The sequence below is a fragment of the Erpetoichthys calabaricus genome, chromosome 9, assembly GCF_900747795.2.
Source record: "Erpetoichthys calabaricus chromosome 9, fErpCal1.3, whole genome shotgun sequence".
Lineage (NCBI taxonomy): Eukaryota > Metazoa > Chordata > Cladistia > Polypteriformes > Polypteridae > Erpetoichthys > Erpetoichthys calabaricus.
The window spans coordinates 108,947,491-108,965,617 of NC_041402.2; the positions used below are offsets into that span (position 1 = coordinate 108,947,491).

At 42.6% G+C, this 18,127-nt stretch overlaps 1 protein-coding gene across 1 annotated transcript in view; it reads left to right on the top strand.

Moving 5' to 3' along the window:
* The window catches only part of slc7a9 (solute carrier family 7 member 9), a 294,481-nt gene extending 282,926 nt beyond the window's left edge, over nucleotides 1-11,555 (top strand). Inside the window, exons 10-13 of the mRNA XM_028810064.2 lie at nucleotides 1,239-1,335; nucleotides 6,908-7,057; nucleotides 7,876-8,050; nucleotides 10,945-11,555. Of these exons, the coding sequence (XP_028665897.1) occupies nucleotides 1,239-1,335; nucleotides 6,908-7,057; nucleotides 7,876-8,050; nucleotides 10,945-11,009 (487 nt within the window). The 3' untranslated portion in view covers nucleotides 11,010-11,555. The remainder of the gene's footprint in view (nucleotides 1-1,238; nucleotides 1,336-6,907; nucleotides 7,058-7,875; nucleotides 8,051-10,944) is intronic.
* Nucleotides 11,556-18,127: the final 6,572 nt, after the last annotated feature.

Sequence of the window (18,127 nt, forward strand, 5' to 3'; positions counted from 1 at the left end):
GAGAAAAGTAACATTGCAAGAATTCACGCTATAGCCTTACGAACCGCTTGCTGTAAACACTTTTTTTTTAAATGAGAGTAGAAACCAAGAAAAGTAACATTGCAACAATGCACGCTACGAACCGATTGCTGTAAACAGAAGTGAAGTGGAAGTTAAAATCTAATAGAAAAAAGTCTTCATTAAATACAACGAGGTTAAAACAATGCTCGAATCAGTCTCTTTAAGAACAAGCCCGGTGCATTCTTTAACTGCCTTCTCTCTCTCTCTTGTCACTTGCTGCACAGGGAATGCACAGGGAGAGACTGAACATGTGCGGAAATCATCGGCACGTACGAACCAGAAGGGAAACTGGCTTGTTCGTCACCCGAGTGTGTGGTCGTGAACAGATGCAAAAGTTTGGCAAACGTTTTGGTCATAACCCCATTTGTAAGTGGTCTGAGACATTCGTGACCCGAGGTTCCACTGTAACAGGATACCCCTTAACATTTACAAATCAAGATGAATACATAATAATGCCTACAGTTATCATGATAATCTTCTCTTGTGTCTGGCATTTTAAAACCTATTAATATAATTCTGCCATTCAGTTTTGATTAGTTTATGTCCACATATGTGAAAAAGGAAAAAACATTTTGCGGGGTGTACTTTTTCACATGACTGTATCCTGAGCAAACACGCACTTCTTAAATACTCAATTGTTCTGAAAAGGCTTTTCAGATTCTTTTGTTCAAGTTTAATATATGAGCCCTAATAACTAGGTGCCTATAGTTATCATGATAATCTTATCTTGTGTGTGGCATTTTAAAACCTATTTATATAATTATGTTGTTCAGTTTTGGTCCTTTCTGTGCAGTATAATAACTTCCACTGTAAATGACAAAAAAATATTTACTACCACAGTTTCTTTCCTTAATCCAATATCCTAAATTACCCTTCATTACTGTATTTTCGTGATCAGCTAAGTCATTTATCTTTTTCAGTTGTCAGCCTACTTTTTACTTGTGTCATGAATAATAGAAATACAAACATGAGAATACTACATTTGCAATAGCCAGTTTAAGGAATACAGCACTCAAAAAGATGTAATGGCATAGTACATGTGATAAGGAGAATATTAAATATATAATTTTTGATGACATAATCCTTTAAGACCTTGGGTCTAAACATACAGTATATCTTTCTCATACTGTGATATGATTATTATAACCTTAACTCTTGTTTTCTTTTTACTTTCAAAGGCTTATATTAGTGTCTGGAAGAGAAGGTCATATGATCAAAATCCTGTCCTACATTAATGTAAAAAGACTTACACCATCTCCAGCCATTATATTCAATGTAAGTCTTATTTTGTTTATGCGATCTCTTACAATATCGCTGTTTCTTCAGTTGTATGTTTTGAAGCATTATTATTGTTAAAATTGTTTTTATAGCATTATTGTCAACTTTTCTGCTTATTTTATAAGCAGTGCTATTTTTTGTGGTTTTTGGCATGGTCGCAGTCATGTTCTTTTTTGCAGCAACAATATTGCAGGTGATATGGCAGTTAGCAGGGTCGATTCCCTTCCTACCTTGTAATACAGGTAATAAAAAGGTCAGTTTGTATGCCATTTACTTTAACTCCATATCAGTTGTCATTCATGCTCTGCTTGATAGACTTCTTTTCTGCGTAATGCAAATTTTACTAAAACCATATCATACCATTTTGTAACCCTGCTGAATTCTGAGCATGGCAGCGGGGGTGGGATGGAGCCTATGGAGTCTAAGAAAAGGGTACCAGGCAGGAAAAATCCCTGGACAGGATGATAGTGTTTTATACATCCATCCATCCATCCATTTTCCAACCCGCTGAATCCGAACACAGGGTCACGGGGGTCTGCTGGAGCCAATCCCAGCCAACACAGGGTGGAAGGCAGGAAACAAACCCTGGGCAGGGTGCCAGCCCACACACCCACACCAAGCACATACTAGGGACAATATAGAATCGCCAGTGCACCTAACCTGCATGTCTTTGGACTCCCACACAGACATGGGGAGAACCTACAAACTCCACACAGGGAGGACCTGGGAAGCGAACCGGGTCTCCTAACTGCGAGGCAACAGCGCTACCCAATGCGCCACTGTGTCACCCCATGTTTTATACAGTTCTCATGCATTTCCTCTTCGATTATTTTAGCTATTCATCTACATAACATTTTCATCTGATACTCTGGAGTAGTAACCAGAGTGTGATTTGTAGACAGCTTTCTCTTATTGATTATTATGTTGAATATATGGTAAACTGGCAACATTGCTGACCTTTAATTTTACACTATAGTTTCTGCATTCTTATTTAAGATATTTTTCAACATTACACTAAAGTGTAGTCTTTTATACTTTATACAAATAGAAAGAAAGAAACAAAGAAAGAAAGACAGAAACAAACAAACAAACAAAGACAGAAAGGGATGGATATACTATTTTTTTTTCTTTTTACGGAAGCTCTTTAAAATCTACTCTCTCTCTCTCTCTCTCTCTCTCTCTCTCTCTATATATATATATATATATATATATATATATATATAGTACACCCCCAAATTTCATGGAGGTTACGTTCCTAGAGCACCCACAAATTGTGAAAAACCACAAATTTTTTATTTTTATAGGTTAAACCCTAAATATGCCCCCAAAACATTTTAATTTCATTTCAAACTCAGCTTAATACATTACCTAAAAAAAGAATGTAAAGGTGAACCCATATACTGCACAGTACTGTACTGATATGTCACTCGCAGTGCTAGAATGTAAAATACTGATGTTACCGCTATACGTACTGTAATTCATGCAAGTGCGTTTTCATTGCCAGAAGCCTTAGAAGGTGCAGGGCGTTTCAATGGCATCTTCGGGCTTTAACCCTTAAACTGCCACATACTTGGGGGTTAATGCATCCCTGGACTCCAAATACTTTTTTGCTGCACTTTAAGTAAACATCACAATTTACAAAGAAAAAGTGAAATTTTAATGGAACACATTTTTTTCATGCAAAGAGCATCACAATTACTGCAACACTGATTGTTTTACACACTGCCAATGAACTGTAAAAACTATTTTAAAAAGTATTGGAACAATATGTACAAGGTGTAACTGACGCCATGGATGAAATCACCGAGCCAACTGTGCTTGAACTGACTGCACTCAAGCACACAGAGGTAAGTGCTGACGCTTGCAGGCTAGTCTAGTGCAGCGGCTCAATCACAGGGACAGTGAGGCTGCAGTGCTGCAGGGTGTCACGCTTGGGTCCCAGAATTGCACAGAAAAACAGGAGATTGTAGAGACAGGAACTTTATTCAAACAAACATGTCTTTTTCAGAAGTAAAACGAGCTCAGTATGCAGTTAGTTCTCGTTTAAAAGAATAGGCAAACATCATAGGCGAGCACAACGGGAGCAGGACGCCCAACAGGAAGAGAGGATGTCTGGGGGAGGAGAGAGAAACAAAGCAATCAGCCAAAAAGGACACGTGCTTTTCGGGCTTTTAAGTAAGCGTAGCAACAAAGCAGCCGCAAGTAAGCCCAGCAAGTAAGGGAGCAATGTAAAGGTAGTCTATCAGCGTTTTTAAGAGGGTTTTTTGAGGAGTGTCTGTGTCTTCTAGGGGTGCGTTCAGCCCCCCTGCTCACAAAGGGCTGGCAGTGATCATGAGCTGGCTGGTCAACGAATGTACAGCACTGACTGATCAGCTCCTGCGTGCTCGCAAGTGGCACTGGGAAAAGACTATTGCCGGTTGTGGCAGTTTAAGGGTTCAGAGGAACAAAACGGAAAATACAAGAACACTCAGCTGGAGATGCATCACAGCCAATCAGCAGCAAGGAGAAATGAATAACACTGTAGTGGTCTGGTGCCACTAAGATTCACACCATTGAGAAGATGGTGATTTATTTTTATGGTGGAGATTCCAGGGATGCACCCAGCCTTGGCCCGACCCGCACGCACTCACAGATTTAAGCACGCCCAGGGTCGAAAATAAAAGACAAAGAGTAGATGACAAATGCAGCAGCTATACAGGCTTTTAAATGTTCAAAGCGTTGTGTGAGATGCAGATCACGCGGCAGGGCAGCTGCAGCAAGCCAGCAGCTGATCGAGCAAAGAGGAGGTAAAAAAAAAAAATAAACAATGGGAAAGAAATACAGTATCACCGTTTAAGAGGGGGTTTCGGAGGAGCGACCAGGTCTCCTTGGGGTGCGTTCACAATACGAGCAGCAGAGATGCAAAGTAGCTGGCGCGTAGCGCAGGCAAGGGGGGTTGGTGAGCAAAGCGAGCAGGGAGTAACCTCCCTAGTAAATACATAAATAGGTGGATAAGTAAGCTGATTCAATAAGTCAAATGTTTAGACTAAATCTTTCCAAAATGGGGGTCATAATGCAGTTTGAGTTTGCATTTCTTGAAGATATTGTTCTAATTTGTCTTAAATTTCAGTTTGGACTTTTAATACAAAACAAACAAATCTGTTGAAAGGCTGCCAAATTAGTCAACCCTAAGGTTTAAATAATCAATAAAATAAGTATTATTTGAATGTAGCTTAAATACTCTGTATGCTACATGTACATGCTGTATGTCAGTCAGTCAGTCAGTCATTATACAACTCGCTACATCCTAACACAGGGTCACGGGGGTCTGCTGGAGCCAATCCCAGCCAACAAAGGGCGCAAGGCAGGAAACAAACCCCGGGCAGGGCGCCAGCCCACCGCAGGGCACACACACACACACACACACACACACACCAAGCACACATTAGGGACAATTTAGAATCACCAATGCACCCAACCTGCATGTCTTTGGACTGTGGGAGGAAACCAGAGTACCCGGAGGAAACCCACGCAGACACGGGGAGAACATGCAAACTGCATGCAGGGAGGATCCGGGAAGCAAACCAGCAGCGAACTACCCACTGCGCCACCATGCCACCCACCATAAGTCGTCATTTCCTTAATTCTTTTAATTTTCTTTGAAAGCATCCCATTTCCCAAGCCTTACAATATGGTCTTGCGCATTGCACTACTGCGAGATTTGGAATGGGGCAGAGACAGAGCTCAGGGGGCATTAAAATAATAATTTTATAAATAATATTTTTTTTTAAAAAATAAATAAATAATTTTATAAAAGGATGGAGTTAGGGCTTAAAGTGAAGAAGGACAAACAAACTATAATTCCCTTTACTTCAGTATTAGCACATAGACATATCTTGCTCAACTAGAAGAATCCTAGCCCACCTCTTTTAAGTCAGTGGGTAACTTACTTACCCACTGATGTTATATGCTATTTGAAATTGGAAAAAGTCAAATTCTCAGTTAGAGGATCTGTTCAAAACTTTTTTTAAAACCTGGCAGGATCTAATAAATAACATTTTAGTATAATCTTTTATATTGAGGAAAAGGATTCTTTTCCCTCTTTTTTTACTCTTAAAGTTTTACTCTGGCTATTGGCCTTCCTCTCTTTCTCTTGGGTGGGGTTTGAATTGAATTTAGTTTATTAATTTTGACTTGTTTGTGTGGAATGTTACTTGCTTTTAATAAATTCGATAAAAAGAAAATTAAATGGGACTGCAGCATAGCAAAATGTGAAAAAAGTGAAGGAGTCTAAATACTTTCTGAAACCTATGTATCAAAAAATAATGTTTGCCATGGAAAACACTTGAAAGCATTGATGTAAACATTATCTTTAGCAAACATGCAATTGTATAATTTTTTTGTGTGTGTGCTATTTGTCTCTTTGTTTTACAATATTATTTTATTTATTTTATTTTTTGCTTTCTTTTTTGTTTGGAGTTCTAGGTGTGTCTGTTTTCCCCTTTGTGCTTTTTATAATGTAGACTTTACCAAAATGCTTCAAATCTCATACACTTACCACTATGCACTGTACTTCAGTATTTTCTCCCCCTTCCTTTATATATCTTTAATCACAGGCAATTAATTAGAGCAAAGGAATAAGCAGCAGAAAGAACAACACTTTGTGAAGTATGTATTATAAGTAATACATTTTATTATAACTAATGTCCTACAACCAAATACAATGTGGCACTGCAAACCAAAACCATACAACCTGATGTGTTGATGTGTAGTTTCAGGTGGCCCAATAACTTATAGTTGCATTTGATTCTTTTCAGTAAGCTTATCATCTGCACCTGTCTCAATATGACTACTAAGACAGAGTTGTCTTCTCTTCTGTGTTAAATGGCATGAGACAGACAGAGACTGAGGGGGAGGGGGAGGGGGAGCCTAGTCTTACACTGGTCCGACTTATTTCCTCACAGGTGGCGCAGTGGTAGTGCTGCTGCTTTGCAGTAAGGAGACTGTGGAAGATTGTGGGTTCGCTTCCCGGGTTCCTCCCTGTGTGAATAGCGCTTTGAGTACTGAGAAAAGTGCTATATAAATGTAATGAATTATTATTATTATTTTTTTTATACTTCAGGACCAAAGGGTGCAGATAACCCACGTGGTTCATCTAATCCTGTTAAAGCCACAGTTCGATTCCAATGACCTATAGAATAAGCTTGCTTATCCCTTCCTATGCCATTGACCAGTTAAACTGCTAATGTACAACCCCTTCCCAATTCACCTATTTTACAGTAGCAAACAAGCAAGGAGGACTATTTTACTATAAAACTGGCCAAGATGGTGATTTCCTCATCAATGAAACTCTGAGAATAGAAAATTGGTTTGCCCAGTTTCCTGACTCTTTGACATTGCAAATAAAAACATACAAAATAGCTATCAATTTATATGCCAGAGTTCATTCATTTTACACTTCACTACAAATATATATAAAGATAAAGGTAAGACCATTCATACAGAAATCTAAAAAGTTTCAAAGAGTTGTTAAAAGTGATTTTGAATTGTACTGTGTTTCCTGAAGTCATTTTCCTTTTTTTTTAATCAGGGAGTTATCAGCATTATTTACATGATGCCTGCAGATATTGAAACACTTATCAACTATTTCAGTTTTGCTGTATGGCTGTCTTATGGTGCCACAGTGCTGTCTTTAATTGTTATGAGATTTACTAGAAAAGACATGAAGAGACCAGTACAGGTAAAATGTGAACACATTAAGTAACATTTTTTGCTTAGGTTTTATTTGCATACTTTATGCTAAATACTATTTGTAAGAGTAAACAAATTAGGAATCTTTTCAAATTAAACTTTTGTATGCAGAGAGAGTCAGCCTTGTCGAGAGGTGCATGTCTCTGATGACTCTTCATATGAAGTCAGTAGAAGGATTGGGAGAGCATGGGGGGTCATGATGTTGCTGGAAACAGGTGTGTGGCGCTCTCGATATCTATGCAAAAGGATGAAAACCCAGGTCTTTAGAGTCCTGGTGCTTCCTGCTTTTCTATATGGTTACATGGACGATATCCAATGACCTGAGATGAAAACTGTACTCCTTTGGTACTGTGTCACTTCGGAGAATCCTTGAGTACTGCAAATTTTGACTTTGTGTTGAATGAGCGGTTGCTCACAGAGTCCAGAATGAGGCACATTACCTGCATTGTGAGAGAGAGTCGGTTACGGCACTACGGCCATGTGGCTAGATTTCCCGAGGGTGATCCGGCTCACGGGATCCTCATTGTTGAGTACCTGAGTAGCTGGACCAGGCCGAAAGAATGCCCACATGTCTGGACCGCATGTCTGCCTGGCGGGTTGCAAACTAGGATCCTGAGCTGTCTGTCTTGTTGTGGATGTAGCAACGAGCTGTAGCAGTACATGCTCCCCAACTTGACCTGACCTGACCTGACCTGACCTAATTCAACGGAAACCTACTTCTACCAATAGCAGTCCACATGCCTTTATAAATTTGAACATTGAGGTACTTCAGTCTGTATAAATGGAATGATTTATTTTTCTTTTCAGGTACCTATAATAATTCCTATTGTGGTTCTTTTGATGTCAATCTACTTGGTTTTTGCCCCCATTATTGATGAACCGTCATGGGAGTATCTTTACTGCATGATATTCATTATGAGTGGACTCATCTTATATGTGCCCTTTGTTTACTACAGTTTCAGCTGGGCTCAAAGGATAATAAGTAAGTACAAAATTGAGCTCTGGAATGTACTCAATGTACATTGTACTGCACTTTAAATGGAGTTTTTTCTTGAAATGAAAATCCTAATTAATAGATAGAATTGTGATGGGCAGCCACGGCCACTACCTGGCCGGGACGCCAGCAGAGGGGAGAGGGCATTGATGAGGCAATGCCTCCCCTGGGACACTAGAGAGCAGCCCTCCTGGGTGGCTGTGGCCCCACGAATTCCTGCAGGGCATGTTGGGAACTGGAGTTTGGTGAAGCCTTGTTGGGTTCCGTGGGGGCCACCAGGGGAAGCTGCAGAGCCCTGTAAAGGACCTCGAACACACCTGGGAGTGATTCCAGGTAATACTGATGAGCCACCTGGAACACTCCAGGGACCTAAATAAGAGGAGCCACCTCACTCCATTGAGGGGCCAGAGTCAGGAGGAAAGAGTAGACAAAGCCTGAGGAAGAGTGGAGGCGCATGGACTGGCGGCAAGGAAGGGAATGGACTGTATATTGGTGTGGTGTTGGTGGTTTGTGCACTTTCGATTGTAAATAAACACGGGTGTTGAATTGAACCTGTGTCCTGCCTGTCTGTGTCGGGGGTTAGGGTGGCGGTACGCCCCCTAGTGGCTCACAAAATGTAAACCAAGATTAAGCTGTAACATCGCAAAAATGTTTAAAGTTATAAAAGGAGTTAGCAGGGTGGATGTTCGCTATTATTTTAAAGTTTTTTAACAAGAACACAAGTGAATAGATGTAAATCAGACAATAGGCATTTGAAGTTTCACTTTACATAGACAGTTATAAATACATCACTTGGAAACTTATTTAGTATATTAGATTGCAGTATTATGGGGACTTTCATATGTCTTTGATGTTATTTTGCAAAGTTTAGGTGCAAAAGACTGATGAGCTACAGGGAATGAGAAAAAGTAAGTTGAGTGAAGTAATTTTGTATATCAGGAAATGGTTAGAAGCCATCTGGGCCTCACCAGTTCTAAAAATGAGATACATCTAATATAAGGTTGCATAAAACACATAGTAGAAAATCTTTAAAGCTATATTTTGTGGAGACAAGTGCTTCTGACAGGCCTGTCCACACAGCCTGTTCTGCCTTGGTCTGAAAAAGCCGTTTACAGCCTCAAAAGTGGGATTGCCGCCAACAAAGCAAAGGGTAGGAGTCAATTGTAAATGTAGTTGAATGATGTAAGATAGACCCAAACATATTAGACCTTGGCAATGGAAACTGGGTATTGGATATGCAACATACAGTAACTTCTCTGACAAGAAATGATAGAAAGTAAATAGTGTATACAAAAAAAACTACAATGATGACACTGCAAGTTAAATTAAATTACTGCATGCAAGTTTGATCATCAAAATAAATAATGTGGATATTAATAACAAAATAGCAAAGAATACATTTTCTTAAAATTAAGCACCTTATTGGTACCATTGTTGTACTGGGTTTGTTTTTTTATTATGTCTTGCAAAAACCACAACTATTTGCAAAGGGACGGATAGACTGTATGTTTCAAGCATGGGGCTGCTAGTTTTTGTTGCAAGGATGCTTTTCTCAGCTCTGTAATGCCAAAATCACGGTCTTAATAATGTTACTGATGGGCCTGCTGCTGTTTATAGACACAACTTAGGCAGAAATGTAAATAACAAGTTGGTATTATATGGATTAACAAATCTATAGTGACTGAAACTCAAAAAGATCTATCTAAACAAAACTTAAAATGTACAGTAGATTAAAATCTAATTTTATTTGAGAAAGTATAAATAAAATTTAGAATTAAATAATTTGTAGATAAAAGTACATCTTAAATGACTTTGGAGTCCTAGTCCATCCATCTTTTTCCACAATCAAACAATGGACACAATTATTTCCAATGAAAAGAAATTTATAAATACTGTTACATACTTACATTGATTAAGACCCTGCCGTTGGTACACACCAATTAATATTCATAGAGATTGGATGGTTTACTGAGATTCTCATGCTCTGTTGATCAAACTTGATTATCAAGTACAAAACACAATCAACAGGAAATATAATAAATAAGATTTCCCCCTAGTACTGCTGGCAACAATTCTTTTACCTGTGTGGTACCAATTTGGCTCTTGCCACTGGGAACATAACTTCTCTATCAGGAAATGAGCAAAAGGCAGAAAAGACATGCTGAGTGTAGTTGTACTCGCCTATATAAACAGAGCATTCACTCTGAAACCAGACTTCTTGATCAAAATGGGCCGCTCTCCTCTATCTCTGTGGCTTAGAAAGCTTATGCTGACCTGTCACAACAGAGAGTCTGTTTAGTAGTTGAAACTCGGATACAGAATGCCAAATGTGTAATACTGTCCTAGCAGTTGAACAGTAGACCACTCTTTACCTTTGCAAAGATATTTGAGGGTCATGGGAAATTGCCAAGCCTGTCTAAATGTACTTTATGGGTTTAGAAAAGTTTATGATTGTGCATGAATGTACACCTCAAGCACATTTAAATTCACAGGGCTCATTTTGGAAAATAAGAGGCCACAACACTCCATCTTCATGCCTTTAAAAAGGTAGCTATGTTGTTTGCGTTTGTATGTGGTGCTTGTGTAAGTTGGGTTACATAAAAGTATTTTCCCTGGATCTATAAAACTACATAGAGTATTGCACTGCAAAGATTCTTATTGTCATTGTGTTTTATGGAAACATCATTGCTTATCACAAATCTTGTGGACTGTTTTCCCTTTAGGTGAGGATGTACATATAATATACAAAAGTGGAAAAAACTGCTGATAATGATAAAGTAATTTAGAATTAAAAGAGACTCTTCATTTTTAAATTGCCCGTTGGTTACTGTTCTTTTTCATGTGTTGTGCTCTTTGTGATGTGTGGATTTGTTCTTTTACAGAACCACTAACACTGCATCTCCAGCTTCTAATGGAAATTGTTCCTGTAGAAAATAAAGAGGAATAGGCACTAGAAGTTTTTGAAAACAAACTGGTATTCTTAAAAGGCCATGATGAAACAAGGAAGAACCAATATTAAAACTAAGATTGTTATGAATTTAAGAATATTTTTTGATTTTTTAAGGTGTGTTATAATCTGTGTATATATTTGTTTGTGCAGTAAATCACTCTTTAGACGACTTTTTTTCAATTGCATTTAGAATCATCAATATTGTGTTAATACTAGCCATATTTTAAAAGGAACTTTGATGATGAATGACTTTGATGATCTTTTTCACTCTATACTTTTGTAGTAAAAATGAAACAATCAGCTTAATTTCTGCCCTTTCCATAATTTGACCTAAAATAGATTCTTGTTTTCTGGGTGCAGTTTTGATGTTTTTCCACTGGTGCTTTCAGGTCTGGCCTGTTTAGTCTTGAAAACATTGTCACCATCACAGTCATATAGCTAAGAGGACAGCTACTCAATTATTACCTGTAGCACACTCCATGCGTGGGCATTTCTGTTCCTAAGACTTTTTTTCTCTGTATGGCATGCTGCAGAATGGTTGAAATTTAACCATCTGATATAAAGAAATTTATATGTGTAGTCTCTTTTGTAACCATGAGTACTAATCATTTATTAAAAGCAGCAAATGTGATATCTTGGCTTAAAGAAAAGTGTTTCTTTTTTTGTGTGTGTTTGTCACTTACGGGACTTGCTGATGTCATATTTGCAAATGGAAGAGGAAGTGCTGAGAGGTTTGTGTTCTGAGGTGTGAGAGTTAATTAAAAGATACATTTTGCTCCTAAAAACTTTTTTTTTTTTTTTTGGTGGAAATTTTGAATGCTTTTTTTTCCCCTTTTAGAAGGGATGTTTTTGCTTTTTTTATCCACACAGGAACAAAAGCAGCTGAGTGTTTGGTGGGGGGCTCTTGGAAGTTACTTGTACTTGTTCTTGTTAATTGTTTTCAACTAGAATTGGTGAGGCGGGGCAGCAAAAAACAGAAACTCTAAGTAAATAACTGCCACCATAGTTAAAAAAAACTAATAATAAATAGTTAAAAGTAACAGTGAATGACTTTATGGAGGAAAGAAGTCACGGCACTGTCACACATGCACATCTATGGATCTCCTCAAAGGCTTTGTAAAGGTATGTAATGAACTGCTGTACCACAAGAGAGCTCTGTCACTAACCCTGTTCTCCTCTACCCGGAACACCAGAAATCTGCCCAGAAAGGGCACCATGCTCCAACCCTTCTACTCCCGTGAGGTCAAACCCACCAGACTCCCAGAAGGAGGAATCATTCACAAGAGAAACATGCCACTAGTTGGACCTCAGTATGATTGACTGAACAACACTTAAACTTACTCTTACATTTTTGTTTTAGTCCAAAGGCAGGGCAGAATGATGCCATGATGGGCATCATCCTTATTTTTGCATTTTCATTAAATAGTATGACCCGGTTAGCCTTCCCGTTTATATTGAGGTCTTCTGTTGTTCCTGCGCTATGCCAAAGCATATACAGTAAATAATAATTGGATATAGCACCATATAACTCTCTTTCAGCTAAGCATTAATGCTAGTAGAAAAGCCATTCAGCCCATCTAACCTATATTCTTGGCAGGTCTCAGACATACCCCACCATGGTTTGTTGAACGCTAGTCCAAGGCTGCCTGCGGAGGCTGTGGGTGGTGGTGTTGCCCAAGCCGCCATATACCGTGGTGCTTGGAAGAGATTGGCCCTGCAGAAAACTCAACAAGGAGATGCCATACCTTTCATGAAAGACAAGCCTATCCATGGGAGGGAAGTCCCCGCCCATAGAAGAAATCCACCCATCCAAGAGAACAGGTAAAGGGATGACCACGCAGTAAGTAAGACCCAGGGGATCTGGCGCTAAGTGATGACGACACCACCAACCTGGTGATGACACACCTACCTGGCGATCCTAAGTCATCTACTGAGGCCACCTCTAACTCAATCACTGCGCTTCAGCTTCAGTCCTTTTAAAGGGAACAGTGAAACACTGATTCCCTGAAGCATGTGAGGAATGCAATAGCCACAGCAAATGGTCAATCTACCAGTGAGTCTACACCATCCTAGTCTCACTTTGTGTTAAATAATGATCTGTTGTATCAGATGACTCAGCATCAAGGCAAGAAGAGAAGACAACTCCTTGTCCCATGTCCAAATAGGCATGCAATATGTGAGCTGGCTCACCCCCACCTCCTGGGGAGGCACCTCAGCACTGAAAAAACCCTGGAATGGATCATGGCTCACTTTTATTCACCTGGTTTCATAAGGAGGTGCACTGCTTTTGCAGGTCCTGCCTAGATTACAAATTCACTCAAGTACTGCACTGGGACTACACCCCTCTCCTGCCCTGGCAACTCCAAATTAACATCCTGATCGAACAGATCGGCATAGATAGTGTCAGCCTGCTCAAACCAGTAGCACAGGGTCACAAATACATCCTTGTCCCAAAAGGTCCCACAGGCCTGTACTTGGTTTTTCCCCCTTGAGCTTCTGTATGGTCGGCAACTTTGGTGATTACTTAACCTGATTAATGAGGACTGGAAGGAGGAGGATGAGGTGGCCCCTCCCTCTGAAAAGATACTAGAGCACATCTCCGGTTTATGTGATTGCGAGCTTCTTGAGAGTGCTTCGCGTGTGCCTGTTCGGCTCTACGACCAGTTCAGCTCTGTGAATTCTCCCCCAGACCTATTGTGATGGTGTAATCCCAACATCCCACTCTAAGCTCCTGGCCCCCTGGCAGGGCCCATATGAAATAAGGGATCACAAGGAGGTTTTAGATTATTTAGTCTTTCATTCAAATCAACATCTAAGGGAACATGTATACCTTGTGAACATCCTGAAAACCTGGTCATTACCCTGGCGACACAACAACCACTTTTTTCACTCGTATGCAGATGACACCCAGTTATACCTTTCATTTAAATCAAATGAAGTTTCTCCAATGTTGTCTTTAATTAGTTGTGTTAGTGAATTAAAGCAGTGGATGAATAAGAACTACTTGTCTTTAAACACTGATAAAACAGAGATGTTAAATTGTTGGAGGGAATGACACGATCACAACAATATTTTGTCATCATTTAACTCGGTTGGAATCCCCATTAATTTTACTGAATCAGCCCGCAATCTAGGAGTTATCTTTGACTCTAGCATGTCATTTAAAGCGCATATTATAAAGTTGTCTAAATCATGTTTCTTCCATCTTAAAAATGTTAGGAAATTAAGGCGCTTTCTAAATAAACAGGATTCTCCATCCATCCATCCATTGTCTCCCGCTTATCCGAGGTCGGGTCGCGGGGGCAGCAGCTTGAGCAGAGATGCCCAGACTTCCCTCTCCCCGGCCACTTCTTCTAGCTCTTCCGGGAGAATCCCAAGGCGTTCCCAGGCCAGCCGGGAGACATAGTCCCTCCAGCGTGTCCTGGGTCTTCCCCGGGGCCTCCTCCCGGTTAGACGTGCCCGGAACACCTCACCAGGGAGGCGTCCAGGAGGCATCCTGATCAGATGCCCGAGCCACCTCATCTGACTCCTCTCGATGCGGAGGAGCAGCGGCTCTACTCTGAGCCCCTCCCGGATGACTGAGCTTCTCACCCTATCTTTAAGGGAAAGCCCAGACACACTGCGGAGGAAACTCATTTCAGCCGCTTGTATTCGCGATCTCGTTCTTTCGGTCACTACCCATAGCTCATGACCATAGGTGAGGGTAGGAACATAGATCGACTGGTAAATTGAGAGCTTCGCCTTGCGGCTCAGCTCCTTTTTCACCACGACAGACCGATGCAACGCCCGCATTACTGCGGATGCCGCACCGATCCGTCTGTCGATCTCACGCTCCATTCTTCCCTCACTCATGAACAAGACCCCGAGATACTTGAACTCCTCCACTTGGGGCAGGATCTCGCTACCAACCCTGAGAGGGCACTCCACCCTTTTCCGGCTGAGGACCATGGTCTCGGATTTGGAGGTGCTGATTCTCATCCCAGCCGCTTCACACTCGGCTGCGAACCGATCCAGAGAGAGCTGAAGATCACGGCCTGATGAAGCAAACAGGACAACATCATCTGCAAAAAGGAGTGACCCAATCCTGAGCCCACCAAACCGGACCCCCACAACGCCCTGGCTGCGCCTAGAAATTCTGTCCATAAAAGTTATGAACAGAATCGGTGACATAGGGCAGCCCTGGCGGAGTCCAACTCTCACTGGAAACGGGTTCGACTTACTGCCGGCAATGCGGACCAGGCTCTGGCAACGATTGTACAGGGACCGAACAGCCCTTATCAAGGGGGCCGGTACCCCATACTCTCGGAGTACCCCCCACAGGATTCCCCGAGGGACACGGTCGAATGCCTTTTCCAAGTCCACAAAACACATGTAGACTGGTTGGGCAAACTCCCATGCACCCTCCAGGACCCTGCTAAGGGTATAGAGCTGGTCCACTGTTCCGCGACCAGGACGAAAACCACACTGTTCCTCCTGAATCCGAGGCTCGACTATCCGATGGACCCTCCTCTCCAGGACCCCTGAATAGACTTTTCCAGGGAGGCTGAGGAGTGTGATCCCTCTGTAGTTAGAACACACCCTCCGATCCCCCTTCTTAAAGAGGGGGACCACCACCCCGGTCTGCCAATCCAGAGGCACTGTCCCTGATGTCCATGCGATGTTGCAGAGGCGTGTCAACCAAGACAGTCCTACAACATCCAGAGCCTTGAGGAACTCCGGGCGTATCTCATCCACCCCCGGGGCCCTGCCACCAAGGAGTTTTTTGACCACCTCGGTGACCTCAGTCCAGAGATGGGGGAGCCCACCTCTGAGTCCCCAGGCTCTGCTTCCTCATTGGAAGGCATGTTAATGGGATTGAGGAGGTCTTCAAAGTACTCCCCCCACCGACCCACAACGTCCCGAGTCGAGGTCAGCAGCGCACCATCCCCACCATATACAGTGTTGACACTGCACTGCTTCCCCTTCCTGAGACGCCGGATGGTGGACCAGAATCTCCTCGAAGCCGTCCGAAAGTCGTTCTCCATGGCCTCCCCAAACTCCTCCCACGCCCGAGTTTTTGCCTCAGCAACCACCGAAGCCGCATTCCGCTTGGCCTGCCGGTACCTATCAGCTGCCTCCAGAGTCCCTCAGGACAAAAGGGACCAGAAGGACTCCTTCTTCAGCTTGACAGCATCCCTCACAGCCGGTGTCCACCAACGGGTTTGGGGATTGCCGCCATGACAGGCACCGACCACCTTACGGCCACAGCTCCGGTCAGCCGCCTCAACAAAAGAGGCACGGAACATGGCCCATTCGGACTCAATGTTCCCCACCTCCCTCGGGACATGGTCGAAGTTCTGCCGGAGGTGGGAGTTGAAGCATCTTCTGACAGAGGGCTCTGCCAGATGTTCCCAGCAGACCCTCACAACACGTTTGGGCCTACCAGGTCTGACCGGCATCCTCCCCCACCCTCGAAGCCAACTCACCACCAGGTGGTGATCAGTTGACAGCTCCGCCCCTCTCTTCACCCGAGTGTCCAAGACATGTGGCCGCAAATCCGACGACACGACCACAAAGTCGATCATCGAACTGAGGCCTAGGGTGTCCTGGTGCCAAGTGCACATATGAACACCCCTATGCTTGAACATGGTTGTTTGTTATGGATAATCCGTGACAACCACAGAAGTCCAATAACAAAACACCACTCAGGTTAAGATCGGGGGAGCCATTCCTCCCAATCACGCCCTTCCAGGTCTCACTGTCATTACCCACGTGAGCATTGAAGTTTCCCAGCAGTACGAGGGAGTCCCCAGAAGGTATGCCCTCTAGCACCCCCTCCAGGGACTCCAAAAAGGGTGTGGTACTCCTAACTTCTGTTCGGTGCATACGCACAAACAACAGTTATGATCCGTCTCCCCACCCGAAGGCGGAGGGAGGCTACCCTCTCATCCACCGGGGTAAACCCCAATGTACAGGCTCCAAGTTGGGGGGCAATAAGTATGCCCACACCTGCTCATCGCCTCTCAACGGGGGCAACTCCAGGGTGGTAGAGAGTCCAGCCCCTCTCAAGGAGATTGGTTCCAGAGTCCAAGCTGTGCGTCGAGGTGAGCCCGACTATATCTAGCCGGAACCTCTCAACCTCACGCACAAGCTCAGGCTCCTTCCCCTTCAGAGAGGTGACATTCCACGTCCCAAAAGCCAGCTTCTGTAGCCAAGGATCGGACCACCAAGGTCCCCGCCTTCGGCCACCACCCAACTCACACTGCACCCGACCTCCTTGGCCCCTCCCATAGGTGGTGAGCCCATGGGAAGGGGGACCCACGTTGTCTCTTCGGGTTGTGCCCGGCCGAGCCCCATGGGTGCAGGCCCGGCCACCAGGCGCTCGCCATCGAGCCCCACCTCCAGGCCTGGCTCCAGAGTGGGGCCCCGGTGACCCGCGTCCGGGCGAGGGAAAACGCCGTCCAAATTTTTTATTCATCATAGGCGGTTGTGTTGTACGGAGCCCCTGAGGGGACATGGTGTAATTTTTTTTCTGGGGATTTTTCTGGTGTGCACCAAATACTTTCAAGTGAGCACCAGATAGTTTCAAGTGAGCACCAGATAGTTTTAACTGCACAGTAACTGAAAAGGGGCTCCATACCTATACATAATTTGTGATGCATATTAGTTGTGTTTTATAGTTGCACTTAGGAAAAATGGAAATTGGAGACTTTATAGAAGTATACTTTCAGCTTGGTCTTAAACACAAAGACATAGTGTTTGTTCTTGCAGTTCGTCATGCATACATTATCACTGAAAGGCATTTAAAACGTATATTGAAGTCTAAAGGTCTATTTCGTCGTAAGGTCTACAGCAACATTGAGGAAATTATTACATTTATACAGCAACAATTGCAAAGTTCAGGTCAGCTTCATGGCTACCGATGGATGCACGCAAAATGTCAAAGAAATGGTTTGCATGTGAAGAAGGAAGATTTTCGTCTGATATTGAAGGCGCTAGATCCAAGAGGAGTTTGTCTTAGAAAAGCCAGAAGACTCCATCAGCGTAACTATTTTGCAAGAGGACCAAACTATATATGGCATTTTGATTCTTATGACAAACTTAAGCCATTTGGTATTTGTATAAATGGTTGCATT